The following is a 23,734-nucleotide window of genomic DNA, read 5'->3' as shown; positions in this document are numbered from 1 at the left end:
AACTTGAACATAGCAAGCTGATTTATGAGTCACTTTGGATCAGTGTCTTAAAACAGCTACAGCCTGGCTTTTTGTTTTTCAGCTTTCCTGATTTTTGCTGAATTAGCAGCTCTAAAGGTCCCAGTGGGATTGATTAAGAAGCTGTTGCTGGATTTGCATTTTAAAATTTGACTTGAGGCTCAGGTTTCTGAGTTCTCTAAGGAAGGAGATGATAATTATAACAAAGTATTGTAAATTAAATTAGGTCTAAAAATTTATAATTATAACAATTTGTGAAGAAGTACTCCCTCTTTGGTATTTGGCAAACTTGAGGTCCCTTCCAGCCCTACTTTTTTGTGATTCTGTGCTTCATCAGATACCTAAGGTTGTGATTCTGGTTTCAAACAAAAGTGATAATTGCTATGAAAGGATGTTCTTACAAAATTAACTGAATATTTGTATGAGATGTTTTGGATAAGATGTTCCTGCCTTTGGCAAGGGATTAGATTAGATGACCTCTGAAGGCCCCTCCAGCCCTATTTTTCTTCCATTATATGAATATGAAAATTAGTTCTTTCAGATATAATTTCATTCATCTTAATCTAGACATTGTATCGAAGTCACCAGTTCATCTTTCATGGCTTTTAGTATTTTAGTAGCAAAGTAACCATAGAAGAATTTTTCTTCCCCTTTGTAATGTGGTTTTAACACACTGGGAAAAATCAGGAATGGAAAACATGTAGCAATAACTTCAGTGTTGCCAGCTCCTTTTTCTAAGTGAGGGGAAAAATAGATTGGTGCACTTGCAAGTTACATCTATGTGATATATATATATATTTTTAATAACAGGGGACATGAGTTTGGGGATGTGTTAGAATTTTGTATTCAAACTTTACTAAGAAACATGTACTTTAACTCTTTTCATTTCAAGTTTTTCCTAACATACATTTCACTTTTTTTTCTTGTTTCTAAAACTGGTACTATTGAAACTGTTGCCTCATGGCTGTGGTTCAAATTTTATCCAGTAGAAAAGCATAGATTTATATATGGGGGATGCGAAAGGCCTCATCTGAGCCTGATGTTTCATTCTTACCTTGCATTTGAAAATCTGATACCTAAATCAATGTGGAACATTTGGGTGTACCTATTTAAAAAGTAGGTACTGCATGGAAAATCTGTGGGTATCTACAGTGTTAAAAAACACCAAATTTTGTTTGAAACATAATGTAAGTTGTTACGCTCATGGTTTCCTTGATAGACTCCAGATGGATGTGATCTTGAGCTATGAGTGAAAGTGTCTGGCTCCAGTGTGGTGATCATGCACAGCAGTGGTTGTAATTGTAGGATTTTTATAGTTTAAGGACTGTGCCAGATTTTTTTTTTTTTTTTTTTTTTTTTACATGTTACAACTCCAGCAGAACAAATCTACTCATGTCTGTTACTGTCTGGTAGGTCCTTAGGCAAACATGTTTTAAATAAACCTTTACAGGGTTTTTAGAAGAAATGAGGAAATGCAGGTTTTTAGCACTAATGTTGAAAACTCTTTGTTGAAATAATTGCTGATTCTTAATTCTTGTCTAATACATGTAGAAAAGTAATGCATTAGGGTCCAAAAGCCATGACTTCATAGAATTTTGGCTGTTTATTTGCATAGTTCTTATAATCCCTGTGGACCAAAGCCAAATATTGAATTAAGTTTAAGGGTAAAAAATGTCCTTACTCTCTCTTTTCCTAAGTAAAAAGTTTGATTCATATCACTGTAAAGAAACAAAACAAAACCCCTTCTTTTTGTGAACTCTGTCTGAACAATTTACATTTATTTTAGAATATCGTGTGGGATGCCAAATTTATATACAGGTTTCCCTTGCTTTATGCAGGTTCTGTATGTGCAAATTCGTTCCTATGCAATGACCCTTTTTATACCAAAAATTTGTTGTATGTGAGGTACATTCGCTCTTATGTGATCAGTGTGGTGGAAGCCCACAGTCACCTGCTTTGTGCGGTGCATTGTGGGGGTGACACACACCAAAAATTGTCTCCTGTGTGGATCTGTGCTCCTCACTCATCTGCAACATGTGCTTCTGTACTTGCCATCCCCATTATGGTAATATTCACCACCACCCTGTGCTTGTGTGTACTGTCTTGCTGTTGGTAAGTACCAACATTGTCTTGTAAAAGTGGTAGAAGTGGGTCTGGGGGTCAGTACAGTCGAGGTCTTGGAACGTATCCCTATTTGTTACATTGTAAAGTGGGTTCCCTCTATGCGAATTCGAGTTAAACTCCGTTTTCCAGGGATGCGTGTACAGCATAAAGTGAGGGAAACCTGTATGTACAACGTGCCTTACTGATGGTCAGTTTTACTTTCATCTTTGTGAGAAGAGTTCAGAATCAAATAAAAGCATTGAACTATAGTTGAGGTTTCTATGTCATCTTTGCCTGTTGGGTGTAGGATTTGCAAGTTGTTTTAGATTAGCAGGTGAAAATACTAAGTGACATGGGCTCAAAGGAACAGAGTATGCATCTAAAAAAACCCGGAAGTGCCCCTCTTTGTCCGTTAATTTTCCAGTTGCAAAGAGATTACTTTAGTAAGATTTTTTTAAGCACCTATTTCATTGATAGTCCTGTATAATTAAAGCAAGCCAGTTAATATTAAGACTTTTTCTGGTACTTTCTTTAAAAACATAAACAAATCTCCAGTTTATAGGCTATTATTCCAAATTATTGATTGTAAGGAAGGCATTTAAAATGACTTTCCTTGTTTTGAGAAACAGTGCCTTCATGAGTTTCTATTTGATTTTGTTTGCAGAAAAACAATAACAGATGTTATACATGTAATGATTATATATTTGGGGTTGAAATTGTATTGTGACAACTAGCAAAATATACCCGGTATTTTCTGGCAAAAATGACAGCTCATTTATTTTTGCAACCCCATAGGGATTTAAATCATAACAGATTATCTTCAATCAATTTGAGTCAACTTCCTAATCTTCAAGAAATGTAAGTGGTTTCTCTCTTTGTGTTTAAACCTTATGTTTGAGAGACAAAGATGCACTTTTTTGTTTACATCACAACTAACTCTTTCTTTATGATGTTGGTAGAAAATTGAACAACAATGAATTGGAGACCATACCGAAGCTGGGCCCAGTCTCTGCAAATATTACTCTTCTGTCCTTGTAAGTAGACCTTGATGGCATTATGTGCATCTATAAAGTCAGTAGAAATAAGTGTATTAGAGGTTAAAGTGAAATAACTTGGAAGTATGACAGCTTGTGGCTGGAAAGTTGATTTATGGGATTTACAGCAGGTTGTTTAAAATGCATGTAATTAAACTTAAGCCTAGTAGTTTTTGATGCTTCTCTAAGATATAAACGAAAACTGCATTTAGCATTAATTTGTCTTGTGACAGTGCCCAGAGGCCTCAGCCATAATCAGGACCTTTTTATGCTAGTCGCTGTACAAAAATTAGTAAATAGTATACAAATTTGTAGGCTTTGAAAACCAGCTCTAGTCTCTCACTGTGGATCTTGGTTAAAATCCCAACTTCACCCTGAAGTTAGTGGCAAAACCCTGTTGAATTCAGGGCAACAAGTATTTCATTCCTTAATTTTAGGATTCTAGACTACTAGATTATACATCACGTCCAGTACTTGTACTACAAGGTGTTTGTTTTGTGGTGTGTATGTGCATGTATACTTCCTGTTTAATGTATATTTGTAAGAAACCCGCCTATTAGCTTAAAATGTAACACCTTGATCAAAGCCACAATTTGTACATTCAGTAAAAGCAGATAGAGTTAAACAAGGAATATAACACTCAAAAGAGATCATGTAATTTTTCATTTTAATCGGAAAATTGTGTAGCCATCGTTCCTTTGGATTGAATTTAAAATCTATTTCTGTTTGTGGTTGTCTCTCTCTTTTTCTAAAATGTATATTATGAAGATACTAAAAAAATAGTAGTAAAAACTGTCAAATCCTTAAGTGGAAAATAACCAAGTTTTTTCATGTGTGGGGTTTTACCAGAAGAATTTTTAAATGTTTATACCTCATATTTAGCTCTCTGGTCAAATGTTACCCTAAGTACAAATTGTAAGTTGCCTTTCCAGGAAAGAAGACTGATGGGTTAAAACAATACAGTAAATCTTGGGAAGCTGTTCAATTAATTAAATTGATCACTAGTCAATTGCTCACATCTGGTGATTTATAGGGGTTTGTTTTTACTTTAGGCCTAGGTCACCTAAGTCAGCTGGTGCAGCCGCTATGTCTGCAGTGTTCTGTTTGAATAAGAACTAAGTGACATTTGATACTGATGTGGTTTTTACAGATCAAAATCAGAAAAGAAAGAAAAAAGCAGATGGTGTCTGACTAATAACTACTGAATTTAAAAACATTATCTACTTCTACATTATGTTAATGCTTTACAGTTTTTTTCAGTGGCCTAATATTATGTTGCTTAAGCACTATTTTGATCTCAGAGATTTTGCTATTCGGATGCCATCTTTGTATAAAGGATGTATTTACATATATAAAACATTGGAATAGATGCAAAGTTAAGAATTTGTCCTAAAGCCTCCTCTTTCCTTCCCATGGTAACTGTAGTACAGAAGAACCTTAAATTATCCCTCTGCAGCTGTGAAAAGAAATATTTTTGATAAAAATGAATTAATCTAGCACTAGTTGGGTTATTTGTCCCATACTCATGGTTCTCTAGTTTACATTCATTTACCCAGCTGACAAAACACGCAGAAAACCTTTTATTAGATTTGGACTGTGTAAATATTGGAAATGTTCTTCTTTATAGTTTTTAGGAGGTACTTAAAACATTTCCAAAAAGTTAAGGCACAAATCAGCTGGTTGGGAGCCAACTTGCTGTCCATGCCAGGCTTCTGTATGACATCGGGATTTCTGAGTATGTACAATTAAGTGCAGTTAAGGTTACTAATGTTCACATCTGTATTATGACCACTGTAGAGAATTGTTTGTGATCAGAAATGGAAGAGACCTATTCACTTACCCATTGTATTCCATTCCAAAAGTAATATTAATTCTTAAAGCATGCAGCGTAGTGCTCAGTTCAGATGGATCATTGAAATAGAAAGTTAGAGACTGGTACACCATGGTTTGGGGAAACAAATCATCTTCTGGTGTGCTCAGGGGTTCCCCTTTAAATGAGACCTAACACACTTGAAACTGTTAATAGCATAAAGGCCACAATTTCATTAAAAAAAAAAAAGAAAGAAATATAAACGTTGACCATAGCAGTCTGACAGTACAGGCAGTCCTCGACTTACAGCTTTTCGAGTTACAGTGTTTTGCACTTACCATGTTTATAGATTGACACCCAGTTTCAACTTTGCGACATCAGTTTTGACTTTACAATGCTTGATCCGATCCAATGCCATGCCAGTGAACAAGTTCGCTGCGTCACTCATCTTCCTGTAGAACATCTGTCCAAACTTCCTTGGACACTTTCTTTAAGAAAGCAGCCAAGACTCCAGAAAAACCTGCAGCCAAGACTCCAGAAAAGACTCCAGCCAAGAACCCTTCAAAAAGTCTAACCAAGAGCCCTTCAAAAAGTCCAGCAAAGTCGCCTCAAAGAAGTCCTTCTAAATCAATATGATTCCTATTTACAATATAAATACATTAATGTAGCTATATTACTCATCTATAATTGATTGAGTATGAAATCCTGGGGTATTTTTGGTGAAAATAGGGTCTCCGTCCTTGGTTCAGGAACCAATCCCCCATTTATAACATTGCTTTTTATGAGAAAATTGGTTCCGAGTTGCAACGTTTTGACTTAAGATGCGGTTTTCAGGAATCAATTGTGTCGTAAGTCCGAGGACTGCCTGTACTATAAAAGTATACACAACACACCTTCCCTTGCCTCAACCGTTGCCTAGCAAATATCACCAAAATTTAAACGTGATGAAAGTGAACTCAGGTTTGTTTTATGATGTTAAATTGTTTTTTCAGTCATGGAAGTTAACCTTCTTGGGGCTTAAAATAAGTTAATATGTTCCCTAAATTATTTGAAGAGAACAGTTATGGAATAATGCATTGAAATTCTTTGGAACCACTCATTAGGAAATAACTGTACTTGAAACATTATTCTGATCAACATCTACAAAATCCTAAGCTTTTATGAAAAAGGAAGTTGTGAAATCCTCTCAAAGTCAACCATGGTTTCCTTGTTGCATCTTTTTTCTTCTAATTGCAGAGAAAGGACATGAAGTTAATATAGTGAGAATTGATATGATTACACTTTCCACAAGGTACATTTGCATTTTCATTGCTATTTTGGAGCTAGAAGCTTTGTCCAGCAGATCTTTTAGGAATGTAGTGGAAAGTGTCTGCCTGTGCTCCTCTCTTTCCTGGTAGTTTGTTTCTCTAGTAGTCAAGAATTTTTTCCTAGATAGTGAAAACTTCTTCTTCCCATTGACTTTTACTATAGTTACACATCCTTAACATTTTCTCTCTCCTGTTAGAGGTTTTCTGCATTTCAGGATAAATTACACTGAAAGTATATCTGTGCAGTCTCTAGGTGAAAGAATCTATCCTGCAAGTCTATGCAGTTTTTGCTCAGGATGCTCTACCATTCATACAATATTTCTGATCAAGCAACTGCAAGAGAAATGTAGAGAAGAACACCTACCACTGTACATAACCTTTATTAATCTGACACAGGCCTACTATACAGTCAACAGGCAGGGCCTTTTTACTGTTCCAGAGAAACTGGGATGTCCCCCCAAACTGTGAACATCATTTCTGCTTTACATCAAGGTATGCATACAACTGTAGCGTATGAAAACAAAGAGTCAAATTCCTTTGACATCAACAATGGGGTGAAACAGGGAAGTGTCTTAGCCCCCCCATGCTTTTTAATGGTTACTTTTCATTCTTGCTTTTTTGTGCAATGCAAGGACAGCAATGATGGTATTCATCTTCAGAACAGAGTAGATTGCGGTTGTTCAACACTGCAAGGCTTAAAGTAAAAAGTAAGGTGAAAGAACTAATTCTGAGAGATTTCCTGTTTGCAGATGACACAGCCTTGGTTGCCCACAGTGCATCATTCCTGAAAAATCTCTTCGGGCAGATTTTCCGAATCATGCAAGAGTTGTGGGTTGGCAATTAGTCTCAAAACTGTGATCATGTACCAAGGGGTGAAAGAACCAAACCTGATATCACTCTGGAGGATAAATTTCTTGGTGTTATTCACAGTTTTAGCTACATGGATTCTGTGATCAGCAGGAATCTTGACCTTCAAACTGAACTAACAGAATTGGAAAAGCAGCTACGAATTTTGGATGATTACAGAAATTTGCATGGGATAACAGGAAATTATCAGCTAAGGTAAAGAAATCTATGAGACTTGTATACTTAATCCTTGCTTTATGGTTCAGAAACACGGACTACATATGCTAGGCATATTGAGAGACTGAACAGCTTCCACATGAGATGTCTGTGTAAGATCCTGAAAATAAAGTGGGAAGACCAAATTCCAAACATTAGAGATACTGGAGCACACAGGATTGACACACTTAGAAACCACTATCAAGAAGAATAGGTTGCGATGGATTGTCCATGTCAGGAGAATGGGAGAAGACTATATCCCCAATAGCGTTTTGTATAGAAAGATTCAAGATGGCTCTAGAAAGCAGGGTTACTTTCTATGCCGGTACCATGATGTGTGGAAAAATGATATGAAGTCATTCAGCATTAATGTAGAAAGCTGGGAGGAGCATGCAGAATCCAGTCCAACCTGGAGGGAACATCTGGCTCTAGGTTCAGCTCAGCATGAAGTGGCTCTGATCCAAAAGATGGAAGCAAAGTGAGAAAGAAGAAAGCAGCACGCTGTAAATTTGGACTCCAACTAGGACAACATCTGTGAAACTTTTTACAAGCTGTGTCACTCTCAAATTGGACTTGTCAGCAGCAACAAATTCATTGGGCATCTGACTAGACCTCTTATGTGTACACCATGATCCAGAGGATCAGTGGCTGTCTACTACTATATCTATGCTCAGAATATATTGTTTAGATTTCTTAGCTATAAATGAGTCAGCTTGGATACTGGAAGAGTGGTATAGCTGCAGTAGCCCTTCGTGAGTTGAGAAGCTGCAGTATTTCTTCTACTATCCGGGCTAGCTTGCTTATCTTTCCAAGGCACTATGTTGTATAGTGTAGATGGATTGTTTCTCCTGCAAGCAGGTATGATATGAAGGCTGTATGAGTAATGTACCTTAACTTATCCTGAACATGTAACTCCTGATGGGAGACCTGAAATGTCTAGCAAACATGCTTGTGGAATAACGGACCCCACCTGCCACTCTATTAACGTTTCTCAGGAATGTTTGAGGGGAACACTCAGCAGAAGCCATCATTAGCGTTATTTATAGTTTCAGGTTTTAATTTTGCAATAATGACCTTTGTTTTAAAACAGAAATAGACTTCTCTAACTTATTCTACTTTGGCTTTACCCTTACAGTATTTTCTTTAAGGGTTGTGGGGGGGAAGAGGAAAAGGAGGAGAAAGAAGCTCTATATGAGTTTGATCGCTAGTTCCTTGTAGACTTGGTCAGTTTGCCCTACTATAATGCTTACTCCTAGTCATAAAAACTTAATAAACATTTTTTTGGGGGGGATACTGGATTTAAAAACTGAATTGCCACAAATATTTACTCTGGCTATACATAGGAATGGTGTCTTATTTATCTACCCCTAGAACTCAAATATTTTAGATGTTTCCTTATTTTGCATTCCTCAAATAGTTGTAAAACCAGTTACAATTAACATGGGGCTGTTTTTAAAGCTTGTGATAGTTCCATGTTACAAAATTTTGCGGTTTTAGGAGATAAGTCATTTTTTCATTACTTCTAGGTCTGTTAATTGCCTACTTATTTTTGTATTTGGGTTAAAAGTGAATGCGATATGTCCAACAGGCAGAGAAGCAGAGGTGTGTGTGTGTGTGTGGTTTTTGTTTTGTTTGGGGGGAGGTGGTGGTGATTGGACCAGCTGTGCAGATTGGAAAGATTTAGACAAGCTTTAGGGCATGTGTACACGTGTGTGCCGCAGTGCTACGCACTTCTTAAAAGCACCAAGTGCTGCATCTTGTGCATTTGTATAAACAGCAAATGTGTGTCAGCACTGAGAAAATGGCGGTGGCGGCGGTGTGCTTTTGAACTAAAACACATCAAAAGTGTTGAATTCGAAAGTGCACTGCCATTTTCTGTGTGCTGACACACATTTTGTCACACATATAACTGCATGCACGAAAAGGTATGTGTATAAATGCCCTTAGGCACAAAACGCCTTTCTTCAGTCGAGCGCTTTGTGCCTGAAGAACTTGCCTGACATCTCCTCCCAACTATACAATTGGTTCAATAAAAGATATTGCCCCTAAAAAAACCTTGCTTCTCGTGTTTTCCTTGACCATCATGGCTGGCTACAACAGTATTCCATCCTTACTACAACACAGAAAGGCATTTTTCTTTTAATGTAATTTGAACAAGTTTTATTTTGAGTCTGTTAAGGCTGCTTTTGCTGGTTTCAGTTCTGCATGGCACCCTAGCTTGTATTGAACTGGTGATGCTATGTTAAATCTCTGAATCTGTTGTATGTGTAATAAGAAGAGACTTGATAAGTACCTTTTAAAGCCTGTCTTCACTGTACATTTTACATGAGTTATCTCAAATGCTGTGCCAGACTCTAGCATTTTTGTATGTGAACAAGATTTAACTTGATTGAGGGAGTGCTATTATGTTAAGCTTGTTGTTATGAAAGCTAGTATAGACTAAACAGTAGTTTTCAAACTTATTTTGGTCATGCTTCCCTTTACCTGCAAAATATTATTGTTCGTAGCCCCTATATGTATCTGCATGTTCATTCCTTAAGAGTGTCAACACAGATGTCAGCAATGTCATTGCTCACTGTACATTGTCCAATCAGAAGCACCACTGCTGTTAGTAAAACTTAGGCATGTATTCTATGATGAAGTGCTGCATAACCTTGGGAGTACGCATAGCTCAATTTGAAAACCACTGGACTAAACCTTGAGGGCACACTTTAGAGTGAGGATGCAGGTTAGTAACACCTGAGTGCTGACTTGGAATTCATAATTTATGCCCAGGAAGAACTGACAAGTTGCCGCAAAGTACAAGCAAGTAATGCATAGAGTAGCCATGTTTACTGCAGTAAAATCTTACCTTCAGAAGTTTTGGTGCCACCTATAGCACTTGTGTGGACAAGGCAAATAAACCTTTTTTTTCTTAATGTGACCATCCTCATGTGAGATCCATAGTATGAGTTTATATGGCTTGGGCTAACTCTATAGTGAAGAAACATGTAGAGTCTTACATGGTTAATGTTTTAATTCTTTCTCCTGTCCCAAGTGCAGTATGAAACTAAGCCACAAAAATGTGCATTCATTCAACTTTCAAAAATCATCTGACCACTGCCCTTTGTTGAACACTGTTATGTTTCAGAGGAGCTTTGTGGTTCATGAAGCTTACTTACATTTGTGTAACCACTTTAATTCCAGACACCTAAAGTATATTTGAGAATACTTGCAGCTATCTCTGGGCTGATATATGAAACTGTACTAGTGTACTGCATCATTACAAAGCACTTTAGGAAAGGAAGAGAAATAGATTTCATCCAATATGATGGAAGCTAGGTAGTGGGGAAATTCGACTCGGCATATAATTTGACTTTAGTGCCAGGTTGTAACTGCAAGACCACTGTGAAAGGTACCATAAAAGGTACCATATGATCTTTAATTACCTTAGCTGATTAGGGTCTTTGATATTACCATATTAAAATGTTAAAGAAGATTATTGTTCTTCAGTTTCAGTATTGCATCATAAAAGAGCCACCTGTTGAACTGCAAGCACTTCTATAATGTCCTTTTCAAAAATGCCTAAATATTGGCAAAATAGATCCTAGTTAACTAATGGGCTCATGTAAAAATACAGACCTAAGTATAGATATCTTATGACCTCACACAAATAATGCTTTATTGAATATTTCAGAATACCTTATTTCTCATATACTCCATGCCTTGAAATATAATGTGCACCTTGTTTTTGAAAGGCAAACTGGAAAAAAAAAAAAAAGCTTATGCCTGCATAGAGCAAGGGCAGAGTCTAACCGTTAGCTGATTCATCCTTCCTTTCATGCTAAACTAAAGCTGAAGCTCTAGCTTCTGATAAAATCTGGTCCCCAGGGGTGGATTTCTAATTTTGAAAATTGTTGAAGAGTTTCCAAAGCTGTGAAATGGGAGGAGAGAGACCAGGAGCACCTACCAGAGAGCAAAATTATATGCATGGCAGGAGGTATGATTGTGTGATCATGCATTAAATCCAATCCTGACTTATTGCTGGTATAGGGGGAGCCTGATCCTGGACTCCTCCTGCATCAGCAAAAGGAAGGTCCCTATGGCTGGGAGCCCCCTTTGCTGATGGGACTTCCAGCTGCAGGGACCATGTGCAGCTAAGACCAAGAGTCCCACACCTGAGGGAGCTCTCAGTCCTGGCTGCATTCCATGAGGGCATGTGGCGCAGTCAGGTCCAGGAGCCCCCTCAGGTATGGGACTTTTGGTCCTGGGCATAGGGCACAGCAGGACTGGGAGCCCTATCAGCTGTAGGATTCTTAACTCCCACAACCATGGGGTGCTGATGCAGTCTCCCAGCTGCTGGGGTGTGTGGAGTGCCCTGCAGCTGGGAGATAGCAATGGCTGGGAGATCACAGCAGCTACAATCTCCAAGCTGCTGCTTTGTGTACCCCCACACCTCTGCAGCTGGAAAACTGCATTGGCTGTGATCTCCCAGCCCCAGGGGTGTGTTATGCTCCTCAGCAGCTGGGAGATTCCAGCAGCTGTGGTCTTTTACACATGCAGATTAAAGCTGGACAGAAACCAGCTATTGATATTTTTGAACAATAACTCTATCTGGTTGGGACCTTTTAAAGCATATAGTTAATTTGCATGTGTAGCTGGTGTAAACTTATTGCATAATTAACAAGGTAATTGTGCAATAAATATAACATGTAGATCGTGGCCTATTGCTGAGCGGGGGGGGGGGCGTGTCCCGTTGGCAAATTAGCCGATAGCTGAGCCTGAAAATGTTGGTGGCAAAACCAGAAGTGCCGCTAAGGGACTGAGTACCCCTTGAAGGACCTGGCCAGTGCCCTCTACCCCTGGCTGACACCCAGGGACATGCTCCCCGCCCCCCCCCCTCCCCCAATCGGTATGCCACTGGTAGCGGAGGCTTATTGGTAACACCTCTGGAATGAAAAACAATGAGCCATTAAGCCAATTGACTTGCTTAGCTGCTTGAATAGTAATGCAACAGCTGTTGCACTGTAGAGCAGGAAGCACAGTGGGATGGTTTTTTTCCAAGACAAAAATCAGCTTCCTGAATTAATCTATGCACCTCAATTTTGGGGGGCTGATTTTTAGTGAAACGTGTTTGTCTATATGAGAAGATATGGTAATTAAAAGGTAGCAGTCAATGGTTTTGGAGACCCTGAAAGATTTGACCTATTCAGGTATTGAGAGAGCATGCCTGAATACCTTAGTTTATGGCTGGATTTACAGCATCAAAATTATGTAAAAAAACTAGAATTATATGCTGAGACCCAAAATAACAAGTCTTTCATAACCACAGCCACAGATTAAAACATATAATGTCCATCTTATTGTCCTTAGGGATAAAGAAAACCACACATGCTGAATTTGCTTTGCATATAGTTTGAAAGACTATCACAGTAGAATAGCTCAGTAATGGAATAGTGAAATCCCTCAATCATGAAGCTTGGGATTTTCCATTTCCTTGCAGAAGGTTGTGGTTTTTTGTTTTTATTTTTTTAATCTTTCAGAGAATTAATGTTAACAGAGCAACCTGTGTCATATGAGAGAATTCTTGTACTGTAGTTTGTATTTACCATTGTAAAAGTTCAACTGTACCATGCGCAAACATGAACAGATTTCAGTTTAACTGAAGCTGTTTAACTAAAAAATACGAAGTTCTTACAAGTAGGTTGTATGATCTAGATCAGGGTGACAAATTCAAATGAGCTGGCAGGCCATATTCCCTGGCATCAGCTGGTGGGGGAGGGGATCATTCAACTTATGGGGCTTCTTAGGGCTGAACCAGAGCCATTGGGCTTCTTGTTGTGGCTAGCAGAGCTACTATGTCAAGATGGCAAGCAACCAGGGTGTTAATGCTGCTGATCATGCTTTCCCCCTCCCTTATCCTTTTGCCAATTACTGATTTATTTGGCAACAGTAATGGAGAACTAGGAATTTGGCGATGGGTAAGTGGGCAGAGCAAGTGTACATAGCATTGTGGGTTTTGACCCATGCCAATATAGTGGTTCTGGCAGCCCCATGGGGTAAATCTGGTAGTGGGTTATCCAGCCTGTGAAAAGCCCTGTGGATCAGATGCCCTCCTTCTGTAGGCTGGAGCTGGCTAGCAAGCCATATGTTTGACACCATTGATCATCATAAACCATCTTCAGTATTTCCATAATGTTGACGTCTGTGAAGAAATATTAACACCCAAATTTTAGTATACTTGAAATTGCCAATTTCATATTCAAGTGAACATTAAATTGTGGAGAGATTGAAATGTTCTGCCCTTGGGTCTTGTTAGTTATGCCAGAAAACTACATGCTTTTGACAGTGTTCTTGAGGCATATTCTTGGTGAGCAACATTTAGGAGCAATTAATTCTAAGTTTAGTGATGGTCCATTCAATCCTGAGTGTAGTGATGGCCAAAACCAGTGCCACTACTGAGAAAAGGTCTCATGATGTGGCTGGTTGCTTAATAATCACTAAACTGAAACCACAAGGTCATTTTTCAGAATGTCTTCAGGCATTCAGACTGTAATGACTTTCTGTCAGTAAATCCTGGATTTAAATGCATGATATGGAGGTGAAATATTGTCAAACACGCACATCTACACACAGTAATGAGACAATGTTCAGTATTAAAAAGAGAAACTGAAAAAAAATCCTATGTATTCCAGAGAGCAGTACCTTTTAAAATAGGACCTTTAGGTTGTTTATACATGTGCTTCAGGGGGGTGCTTTAATTAGTGCAACTCTGTGAGCCACACTAATTAAAAGCACTCGGTGTGTCACGTGCATCAATGTCCCCACGCTGAAAAATGGTGGTGAGGCGCTTGAACTAAAGGTCATTGAACAAACTTTAAAGTGCCCCACCACCATTTTTCAGCATGGGGATGTTGATATACATGACACTGGGGGCTGCTGGAGCACATAAATTTCTGTGCTTCAAGCAAATAACCATTCACAAGCCTCATATGGTTCCCAAGCAGTTTAAATACAGCTCCTGAAGGAAGTCATTTAATGAGAAATTGTTTGAGCTTGGTTGCTGGGTTCAGATCACTGACACTGGGGGTATGAGGATCTCTGCCACTTTTTTGTGTCCTGCAGCTCTCAGTTGAGGCAAGATTTTGGCTTGCGGTTAGAAGGCTTAGAAAGTTGTCTGCCTCTGGTGCGTAGGTCTTAGTCTCTCTCAACCTCTGTGAGTGACTTTTCTGATTTTTTTTAAGTAACTTGCCATCATCACAGAAACTATACTTCTGTGTAGAAGCACTTTTGTGCTTTTATTTTTTGGATCTTTCTTGCTGACTTTTCCCATTGCTCAGTAATCCTGAATTCAGTCATCAACAAGATCTCTTTGTTCTTATCTGACTTACAAATTCAACAAAGATATAGATGCAATATGCTCACCAAAATGTAATAAAATTCTGTTTACACTACCTGATGGAGCAATGGTTTCTTGGGATGGTTAATCCAGTCTTCCTGACCAAAGCTGTAGACTTCAGTATGTTAAATACAACAGACCATGATCAGGCAATCATTTTCTACTGGGGAATCATTTCTTTCCTGGTAGAAACCACAAGTATATAGATTTTTTTTTCATCTGGAACAAAAAAAAAAATCACCGTTCTGGGAGAAGAATAACCTGAATTTAATCAGAGAGGAGCAACACCCACCAACCGCTCCCTGCCTACTTCTCACTTTGGAGTACCCCAGTTGAGAACCTGGAATGGATTTGCCCTTTTTTCCACTTGGTTCCTGGGCACTGGGTGTCAAGCGAAGGGAGTGACGTTTTGAATCCCTTTCCTGCCTCTCACTCTGGTGTCCTAGTACGAGAAGTGGGCAAGGTTTGCCCTGCTGCTCTCCTGCCTTGGAAGTGGAGAATTGGAGCAGCCCATGTTTTTTCCAAACCAGGATCTCAGTCCCAGGAAGGCATGACAAGTAGGTGAGAGGGGGCTGCTGCAGAAAAGAAAGTCCCTATTCTAGAATCATTTTTAGTGGTGGAAATATTCCAGCACTTAAAATGGACTTTCTACACAGCCATTATTCCCTCTAGAATGGATGAGTCTTTGATACCTGTAACCAGCCATCCAATCTAAAAAATATTTTTACTCTGAGTTCTTGAAAAGAAATTAACACTTAAGTCGAAGAGGAAATCTTCTGCTATCTACAATCTATGTTAAATGTAGATTTAAATGATGATTAAATCTGTGTTAAACAAAAAAGTATGATGTATGTCTAAAGATTCATACATCTATTCATATTTTAATAGCTTTCATTTTTCCTGCCAAAATGAATATTGAGGGCCAGGTACTGTTTTCCTTACAAAGTAGTATGAGATCATCCAAATAACTTCCTTGAGGATTAATAGACTAGTTTACTGTCTTGCAGGGTGGGAAAAAAATCAACATTTTTTTAAATTAAAAAAAATGTTGGGTTTTTTTTGTATGTTAAATAAGATTTTTTTATTTAATCATATTTTAATTGTTTTGTTAAGATTTTAAATATATATAAACCTATATAAAGATAATTTTAATTTGAGATGTATTAAATTTTAAAGATATTATCATGGAATAGGGATTATAACTCCTAATTATATACTATTTGAGACAATATATTCATGTAACCTTTTAAGGAAAGTTTTATAAATGGGTCACAACAGGCCATGGACTATATTAGGGGCCAAATCTTACGGGGTTCCCAGAGGCTTCTTTATAGATTATGTAAAGATTAGAGAAAAAACTACCCAGTGGGACTCAGTGCTCAGCCTAGAAGATCCCATTAAGCATCTCTGTGATGCTTATTTTCAGTTCTCAAACTGTGGACTTGTGTCTCCAGAGATAATATCCTCTTTAACAGCAGTATGTGGCAATGAGAGGTAACAGACCTGATTTCCCACCCATCAGCCCTGTTCTCTCTCCAAGTTTGTGTACACACAGCCAAGCCCTCTCTTTAAAAGTGCAGAGTTTCAAGAAGTTGACTGAATAGAGGATATCAAACAGGAACACACTTTTTGTAGAAAACAATGATTAAATTGAGGCTTCCTGACCAGTAATTTAAATCAACTTGATTTAAATCAAATCCACCCTGCTGTCTTGCTACTTTTCAGCCTTACTTAAATCCATTTGGTAATCAACAGTGAAGATTTTGCATAATTTTAACCTACCCATATTTCTGATTGCCTCAGCAGAGTACCTGAACTATGTCCTTCCATTATTAACACTTTCATGGTCACATCCGGTGTTTGATTTGGGAACATACTTAAGCACATGTCTAATTTCAAGTACTTGAGTAGCTCCATTTATTCCAATGGGATTTCTACTGTGGTTAAAACTAAGCACATTCTAATATACATAATTGAATGAGATCTGTAGTCTAATTTCCAATAAAGTTTGAAGGTGATCTTATCTAATAGTGTATCTGCATCTTTATTTAAGAGATGGAACTATGACTAAACATGTTTTAGTTTAGATATGCCATTGGCCATACTTTTTATCCTTTAAGAAGGTTTATTCTAAAATATTTTGATTTCCATTAAAGAAAACATACAACATTGATCGTACACTTGCACATTTGTTCCAGTTCAGTGTTCTAGACTGTGTGCTGGCAGCATGAAAAATCATGATAGTTTGATATACAATCATTTGGCAGTGCCTAACTGAGGAAGGGGGATAACTTTTTGACAATACTTGTGAGGATTGTTTGAAGCAAGGCTGTTCAACTAGCAACCCAAAGGTAGGGATTGGTTATTATGTGGTCTGTGGGGCATATTGATGCGGCTCAAGAACCCGGGGTGTACAGTGTTGCTGCTCTCCCTCCCACCTTTGCCTGTTGTTGAATTTGGGGTCTTTGGTCACCATTGGTGATTAAAATCAGTGGCGGGGAAAGGGCAAGTGGCAATAGCATTCACCAATGGGTTCTGGAGCTGTACCAACATAGCAGCTCTGGCAGCTGTGCCAACAGACTGCCACCCCACTACCAGGGGTGGGTTGTTTGGCTTTTGAGAATCCCTGTGGCCTGGATGCAACCCATGGGACTGAAGAGTTTGATACCTCTGGTTTGGAGTGTGAGGTTAGAGACAAGAAAATTAAAGGTCAGTACCCTGGCAGAAGCCCAGGGTTTTTTGTGGGGTTTTTTTGTTTGTTTGCTTTTTATAGGTTTTTTTTTTTTTTTTTTTTAATCTTATGATATGGGAGGCATGGGAGATATGGCTAGGTACTGGAAGAATCGTTCTTTAGTTCATATTCAAAAGGTTATATTAACAACTGTAAGTTCTAGAAGTAACTCTAAAATGAAAGCTTAAATTTTATAGAAATTAATGCTGTAGCAAGCTGCCTGCCTGTGCCAGGGGGCCATCCCCAGGGCCAGTCACGGTCTTGGCCCATCCACCTGTCTAGGGCAGTCTGTCCACCTAACTTTCCTGCCATGCCTTTGTTGTACAAGAAATAGATGTTTTAGGTGGGAGGTTGCCCATTTAATGCCCTTATACATGGCTCTGACCTTCCCTTTACTGTGTCCCATACCTTACAGATGGCATCGAAATCACTTCCACTGTTAGTCCCCGGTCCGATTGCTGGGCAGTGCTTGGGCTCAGGCGTAAACTTGGCCTCAGGCATCTGGAGACTTACCTTGGTCGCAAGCCCCCTCACTGGGGCCTCAACTCACATTCTGGGCTCTATGCCTCTCAACAGGCTTCTAGCCCTTGCACTCTACCCCTCTCTGGGGTCACTACTCTGCCCCCTCACTGGGACTTCAAGGCCTTACACCCCTTAGGCCTCAGCTGTCTGTCGACATGCCTGGACCCTGCCTCAGGCCACACTCAGTGGGCCTGGGCCCCTGTGCTTTTCTGTCAGAGTGTGCTCCCCTAGCTTTCCCCTCCACAGGGTACCTGCAAGGCAGCAGGGGCTGAGGCTTTCTGGTTCTCCATACTGGGAGGCACAAGTGTGGCATTTCCTGGAAGCTGCCCTGCCCCAAGCAGCCCCATCATCCAACCCCAACAGGATGTAGTTTTATGTCATTTCCCAGAACCAGAAACTTCCTTCATTCCCATAGTTTCTAGCTTTGACCTCCAGGTGTTCTGGGAGCAGCAGCTCTGGCCAGGTGATGTTCTCCCTGCAGCCACTGTCAGCTCTGCTGCTCAGGGCCTGCTCTTATTCTGCAGCAGCTAGGCCCTCCTCCAATCAGGCAGCTTCCTGATGGCCATGGGACTCCCTGATTGGCACTGAGGTCACCTGCAGGCTGCCCTGCTGCCTGCTCAGGCCTTTAAAGTGGCAGGCACCAAAGGTGCTCTGCCACACTGCTAAAAGACTGGTGTTGTCTAAAAGCTAGAATGCTAAGCAGAAGCCTCTCTCTCAGCATTGGAGTTCTTTGGTCAAGTGTTTTATGCCTTTGTTATCTCTTTAGTTACTACTTTATTAAGGGAAGGGTTAAGATTTGTAGACTTCTGGAGTTGCTTTTCAAAACAAGAGAGACTTGTTTTGAAGAGCTACTCAGAGGAGGATGAAAATGTCAGGCCTGACTTCAGACATAGGATGAGTTGGAGAAGGGCCCAATAATGTGTGATGGTAAACCCTGCATGGCGCTGGCAAAGGTTGTGAGGAAAAGACTAGGACAAAGTTGTAGACAGGACCTAGTTAAGCAGTCGTTGAAATTCAGTATGGAAAAGTAATGGAAATAAGTGGGAGAAGTAGAAAAGGAGCTTAGCTTGGTCACTGGTACCAACTAAGGAAAATGGATTTTATGGTCGCAAGTGGGTAGGAGAGGAAGGAAGGATCCAGAAGCCCTGTAGTCATTGAATCTGAGATTTAAAAAATAATATTGAATTCTAAACAAGTTGGTTTTTTTTAATGAGAATTGAGAGGAAAGAGTGGATTCTTGAGCTATTTTTGAGGAAATGTTCAAATGGAAGTTTGAGGTAAGGGGTAAAAGATACTTCTTTATGGTAAAGTAAGTAAACTAAGGAAGGAGTTTTCATGCTACCATCTAATTTTTTATCAGCTGATAAGTCATCCAAGAAGTGTCAGATAATTCAAAATGGAGGGGCAGAAGATCAGAGATGGGAAGGTCATTGCTATAGAATTAGTAGTTGCAGTAGAGGAACCACATGCAGTCCCCCAGAACAAGGAGATAAAGGGAAATGACAAGGCCCAAGGAGGCCAGATTTGAAACAAGGGGGAAAGGAGATGAGCTTCCAAATGGCACTGAAGAAGCGGTCAGACACTAGAGGTAGAATTAATACTAGGAAAGCATGCAATCTCAAGCCCAGGGAAAGGAAGTGATTGACTGTGGGGAGATAGCCAAGAGCTTTTGTCAGTTAGTATGTCCTCATAGCAAATGAAGTGTAAATGATAGGCATGCCTGAGCTTAAGGTATCTTTAATCTATTTTACAGAGGTAGCAGCAATACAAAGGTATGGTGACAAATGCCTGGGCATAGGGTAGCAGTGATTGTATGTGCCTAAATCCATGGAATTCTTACATTTTGGTTACTAGCTCTGCTGCAATATGTGCCCCATATCTTTGCTGTTGCTGTTATCTATGTTAGCAAGATCAAAGCTTTACAATCACAGTTTCACTTAGCTGTGCAATGGTAAGTCACTGGTTACTTTGGCAAAGGCAGAATGGACAGGGAGCGTGTGCCAGAGAGAAGCTAATTATGAATTATCAGTGAAGCATGAGGTAAAACACTGCTTGTCTTTTGAAGCCAAAGTATGAAGTGGTTTGTTTCTGTTTGTTTGCTGGTTTATTTCTTTTTCTTTTTGTTTTGTCCTTCTCCCTCATTCTGAGGAATCATTCACTTTTTCTAGCGTGTGTCATTTTACAGCTCCCTTTCCTTCCTTTCCTTTCCCCACACTTGGTTGAAGTTACAAATCACCAGGATTTTGCTGATTTATCTGTTGAAAAATCCAAAATTCTCTGGTTAAAACCCCCAAAATTCTCTGTTTAAAAATGCACAAGATCCATGTTTTTCCACATTTAAAATGAACCGTGCACTACATATGGATATCAGTTGAACACAATGTTCTGTTGATATATTTGCAATTTTAGAGCAGTTTGGAAGCATACCAGTGCCTCAAACATTATAATAAAATTAATTCTAAATACCTATATATTTTGGCATTTGATTTTTAGCTTTTATCATGGAAAATCAGAGCTCCCCCTGCCCCCTTCACTTACCAGGACACCAGTCCAATTGCAGCTTTCTGCCCCGTAGTTGCTTTGTGGCACTGAGCAGCACATCCCTGCCTGTGCCCCTCACTCCTGACCTACAGCCCTTGCCTCCCCACTGCTCGCTCCTTCCCAGCACCAGCTCCCTCCTCCCACACTAGAACGTGGTTTCAACTGCTGCTATTCCCCCTGCTGCTTTGTGGCACTGAGCAGCCCATCCCTGCCTGTGCCCCTCACTCCTGACCTACAGCCCTTGCCTCCCCACTGCTCGCTCCCTCCCAGCACCAGCTCCCTCCTCCCACACTAGAACGTGGGTCCAACTGCTACTATTCCCCATGCCGCTTTGTGGCACTGAGCAGCCCTGACATGCTGGTGCCCTGCCCCTGTCCATGCTGTTGCCACTCATTCCCAAGCCACAGACTCCCCACTGCCTCAGCTGTTTACCAGCACTCCCAGCCATAGGCCTGGGCTGGGCCAGCCCCAAACTCAGCAGGAGATGATGGCCACAGCAGCCCTGCCACCTGGGGCACCTGATGTGGAGCTGAGGGGCAGAGGTGGGTGGGGGGCGAAGGAGCTGAAGCAGGAAGATTCCTGAGCAGCCCCACAGCCCTCCTCTGAGGCCTGAGGGGGGAACCCGGCAGGCATCGGCCCCACCTCTATACTCTGTTGGCTTAGAAATGGTATTTAAAAGTTTGTTTTTCTGAGAATTGACTTATAGGTGTAGATATATGCATTTAAAGGGTTCAAGGTGGGCAGCAGGGGTTAACTGATTTCTAAGAAGTCTGGGTCTTGCACACACAGTTTCTCACAGCCGTAGAAGCAGACAGGCTGTTGAACACAACAAGGCCAACAATGACATACGGTTTGGCAACCAAGACAGTATGTACTATACTGTCTATAACACAAGATAAGTGACACCAGCTAGCAAGACCCCAGAGCAGGGGGGCCTGAGTCCTGGTTTGGGGGAAGCAGTCCAAATTAGGAGAAGGCCCGGAAGGCAACGTGGACATGTGACTGCAGAGAGACAACCAACCAGAGATAGTCACAGTTGATGAGTCATCAGGATGGAAGGAGAATACAAAAGCAGAGACTTGGGAGTAACAAAGGGTCCCTCCCTTGTCCGTCCCCAAGAGGATACCTGAGAGGGATCCCCGTCCCTATCACCTGGGAAGAGTCCCCGAGGCCACCATGGATAGAAGGCATACCACCAGCCCATCTCATCCACTCCACTGGAGGGGGAGAGTTGACCTCGGCATCCCACCTCTAGACTGCTGATATCTGACACCTAAGAAAGAGCCTCAGAGTGAAGCCTGTGTCCTGGCCAGATGTACTTTGACTCTGATAATAGCCCTAGGATTTGGTAGATATATAGAATTGCTTGATTGTTTGTATTGCTTCTTTTCTGTTATCATTATGGATCAATAAATTTGTCTGTTACTGAATGAAAAGGTCCTGGTCAGTTTGCGAGTGGGTCCCCCCCTTGAAACAAGGCCTCTTGGTCCTAAATTGAGAGGCACCACCCCCAACCCTTTCCCCATCCCCCATCTCCCCAGTCACCTGCTGGGTCTGGCTGAGGGCTGCCGGGCACTGCTGTTGCTGTTTCTGGGGCTCATGGGCATGTGGCGGCTCCTTTGTTGCCCCCCAGTGGCCCAGCCCTGGCTGCCAGTGCTGCGTGGTAAAACCACGTTGACAGCTGCTGGGCAGGTCTTGCCACCAGTTCTGACATCCTGCAGCTAGTTGCTGTGGGAGTAGCTCCCTTAGGCACAAGCCAAACTGGGGGAGGTGAGGAGCTGGTTGAGGGTGGAGGTCAAGGTGGCTTGCGGGGTGGTGCTGCTTCCTCCTCTCACTGCCACAGCCAAGGGCCCTATGGCCTTGAAACATCACTGCTGATGCTGCTGGAAGGTGACGACAGGTGACTTGCCCCCAGCCACAGCTGCTTGCACACTGCCCTGGGGGGAGCTCCCTAGAGCACGGCCCCAGGGCTTTCCTGAAGGGCAGCAGTGCAGGAGCGATCCCAGGGGCAGCATTAGGGCTATAGCAGCATGTTCCCAGGCTGAAGTGGCTGCTCTGTCTCCCCATGGGCAGGAGGGGGAAGATTGCAGCACACCCAGTGGAGACCACCTGCTGGAACCAGATCCTGCACTTGCACAGGGTGAGTTGAGGAGGGCTTGGTCTAGCAGTGCAGCTGCATGGTGGGCCTGCAGGGGCACAAGCACAGTGGGAGGTGCAGTGAGCCCGTCACCCTGCCTGGGCCTCACTGCTGCAGTAGGGCCGGGCAGATCCACCATGCGGCTGGGAGGCTCGGTGCTGTGGTGTGAAGGCCCCAGCTGCCCTCTGTGGGGAGCTCAGCACCTCCCCCCCATGGCAGTGGGATTGGGATCCGGGCACAAGAGAGATCCACAGCCCCAGCTCCATCTGCAGCCCCAGCCCCTGCATGTCAGGACAAGGGGAAATCACAGCTCTGCAGCTTGGCATTGCCTCAAAGTAGCCCAGCATCCCCTGCCCATGGCTCTCTCCCTGCCAATGGGTTCTTGTTTCAAAAGGGAAAGTATATGTTTTTCTGTGTTTTTCCTCACGAAACACTTAGACCATACTAAATCTAGAATGTAGAATGTTAAGCAGTGTTAAAGTTGGAATGTGTTGAGCAGTCATATGTTGAGCGTCAATAGCACTTCTCTTCTGCACAGCTCTGACTTGCCATTAGAGGGCTAGTGAGCAGGGGTATGGCTAGGAGAGTTTGCAGCAGTGAGAATATAGAGATGGGAGGAGATGCATGGGGTCATGGGCGCTATGGCTTCCCTCTGCAAGCCCCTCCATATTCCTGTCCTGGAGTGGGGGATGGCAGGACAGAGCTGTACTGCAGGGAGTCCCTCCCCCAATCCTAGCACCCACGACCTGACCCCAGATCCTTCAGACTTCCCCAGAGAGGGCTGCACTTGGAGCAAGGCTAAAGCTGTGGAAAAGTTTAGTTAACCTCAGCTACAGAGAGATTATTAGAAATTTTCCCATGTCATCTGGCCCATTTTCCCCAAGTGTTGCCAGCTGTCTATGGCCAAGCAGCCTAATAGGGGCTGTGGCTTCTCTCCACACTCCCATTCCCATCCAGCTTCCAGGGTTTAGCACAGTGACAGCATGCAGTTGCAGGGTGGAGCTGCAGCTACAGCGATCACAATGTGAAAGAATTCTAGATCCTGAGACAGGGAAAACACAAAGTCAGCACATCCAGGACTCTAGGTTTCA

The 23,734-nt window shown here is 41.4% G+C and overlaps 1 protein-coding gene across 2 annotated transcripts in view; it reads left to right on the top strand.

The window, feature by feature from the left end:
• The window catches only part of LRIG3 (leucine rich repeats and immunoglobulin like domains 3), a 67,910-nt gene that overhangs the window by 3,688 nt on the left and 40,488 nt on the right, over positions 1-23,734 (top strand). For both annotated transcript variants that reach the window (XM_059726041.1, XM_006258847.3), the window contains exons 2-3: positions 2,917-2,979; positions 3,081-3,155. In XM_059726041.1, the coding sequence (XP_059582024.1) occupies positions 2,917-2,979; positions 3,081-3,155 (138 nt within the window). The remainder of the gene's footprint in view (positions 1-2,916; positions 2,980-3,080; positions 3,156-23,734) is intronic.

The sequence above is a fragment of the Alligator mississippiensis genome, chromosome 4 (assembly GCF_030867095.1).
Source record: "Alligator mississippiensis isolate rAllMis1 chromosome 4, rAllMis1, whole genome shotgun sequence".
In the NCBI taxonomy this organism is placed as follows: Eukaryota; Metazoa; Chordata; order Crocodylia; family Alligatoridae; genus Alligator; species Alligator mississippiensis.
The sequence above is the reverse complement of the archived record's forward strand: the minus strand, read 5'-3'. Positions and strand labels throughout refer to the sequence as shown.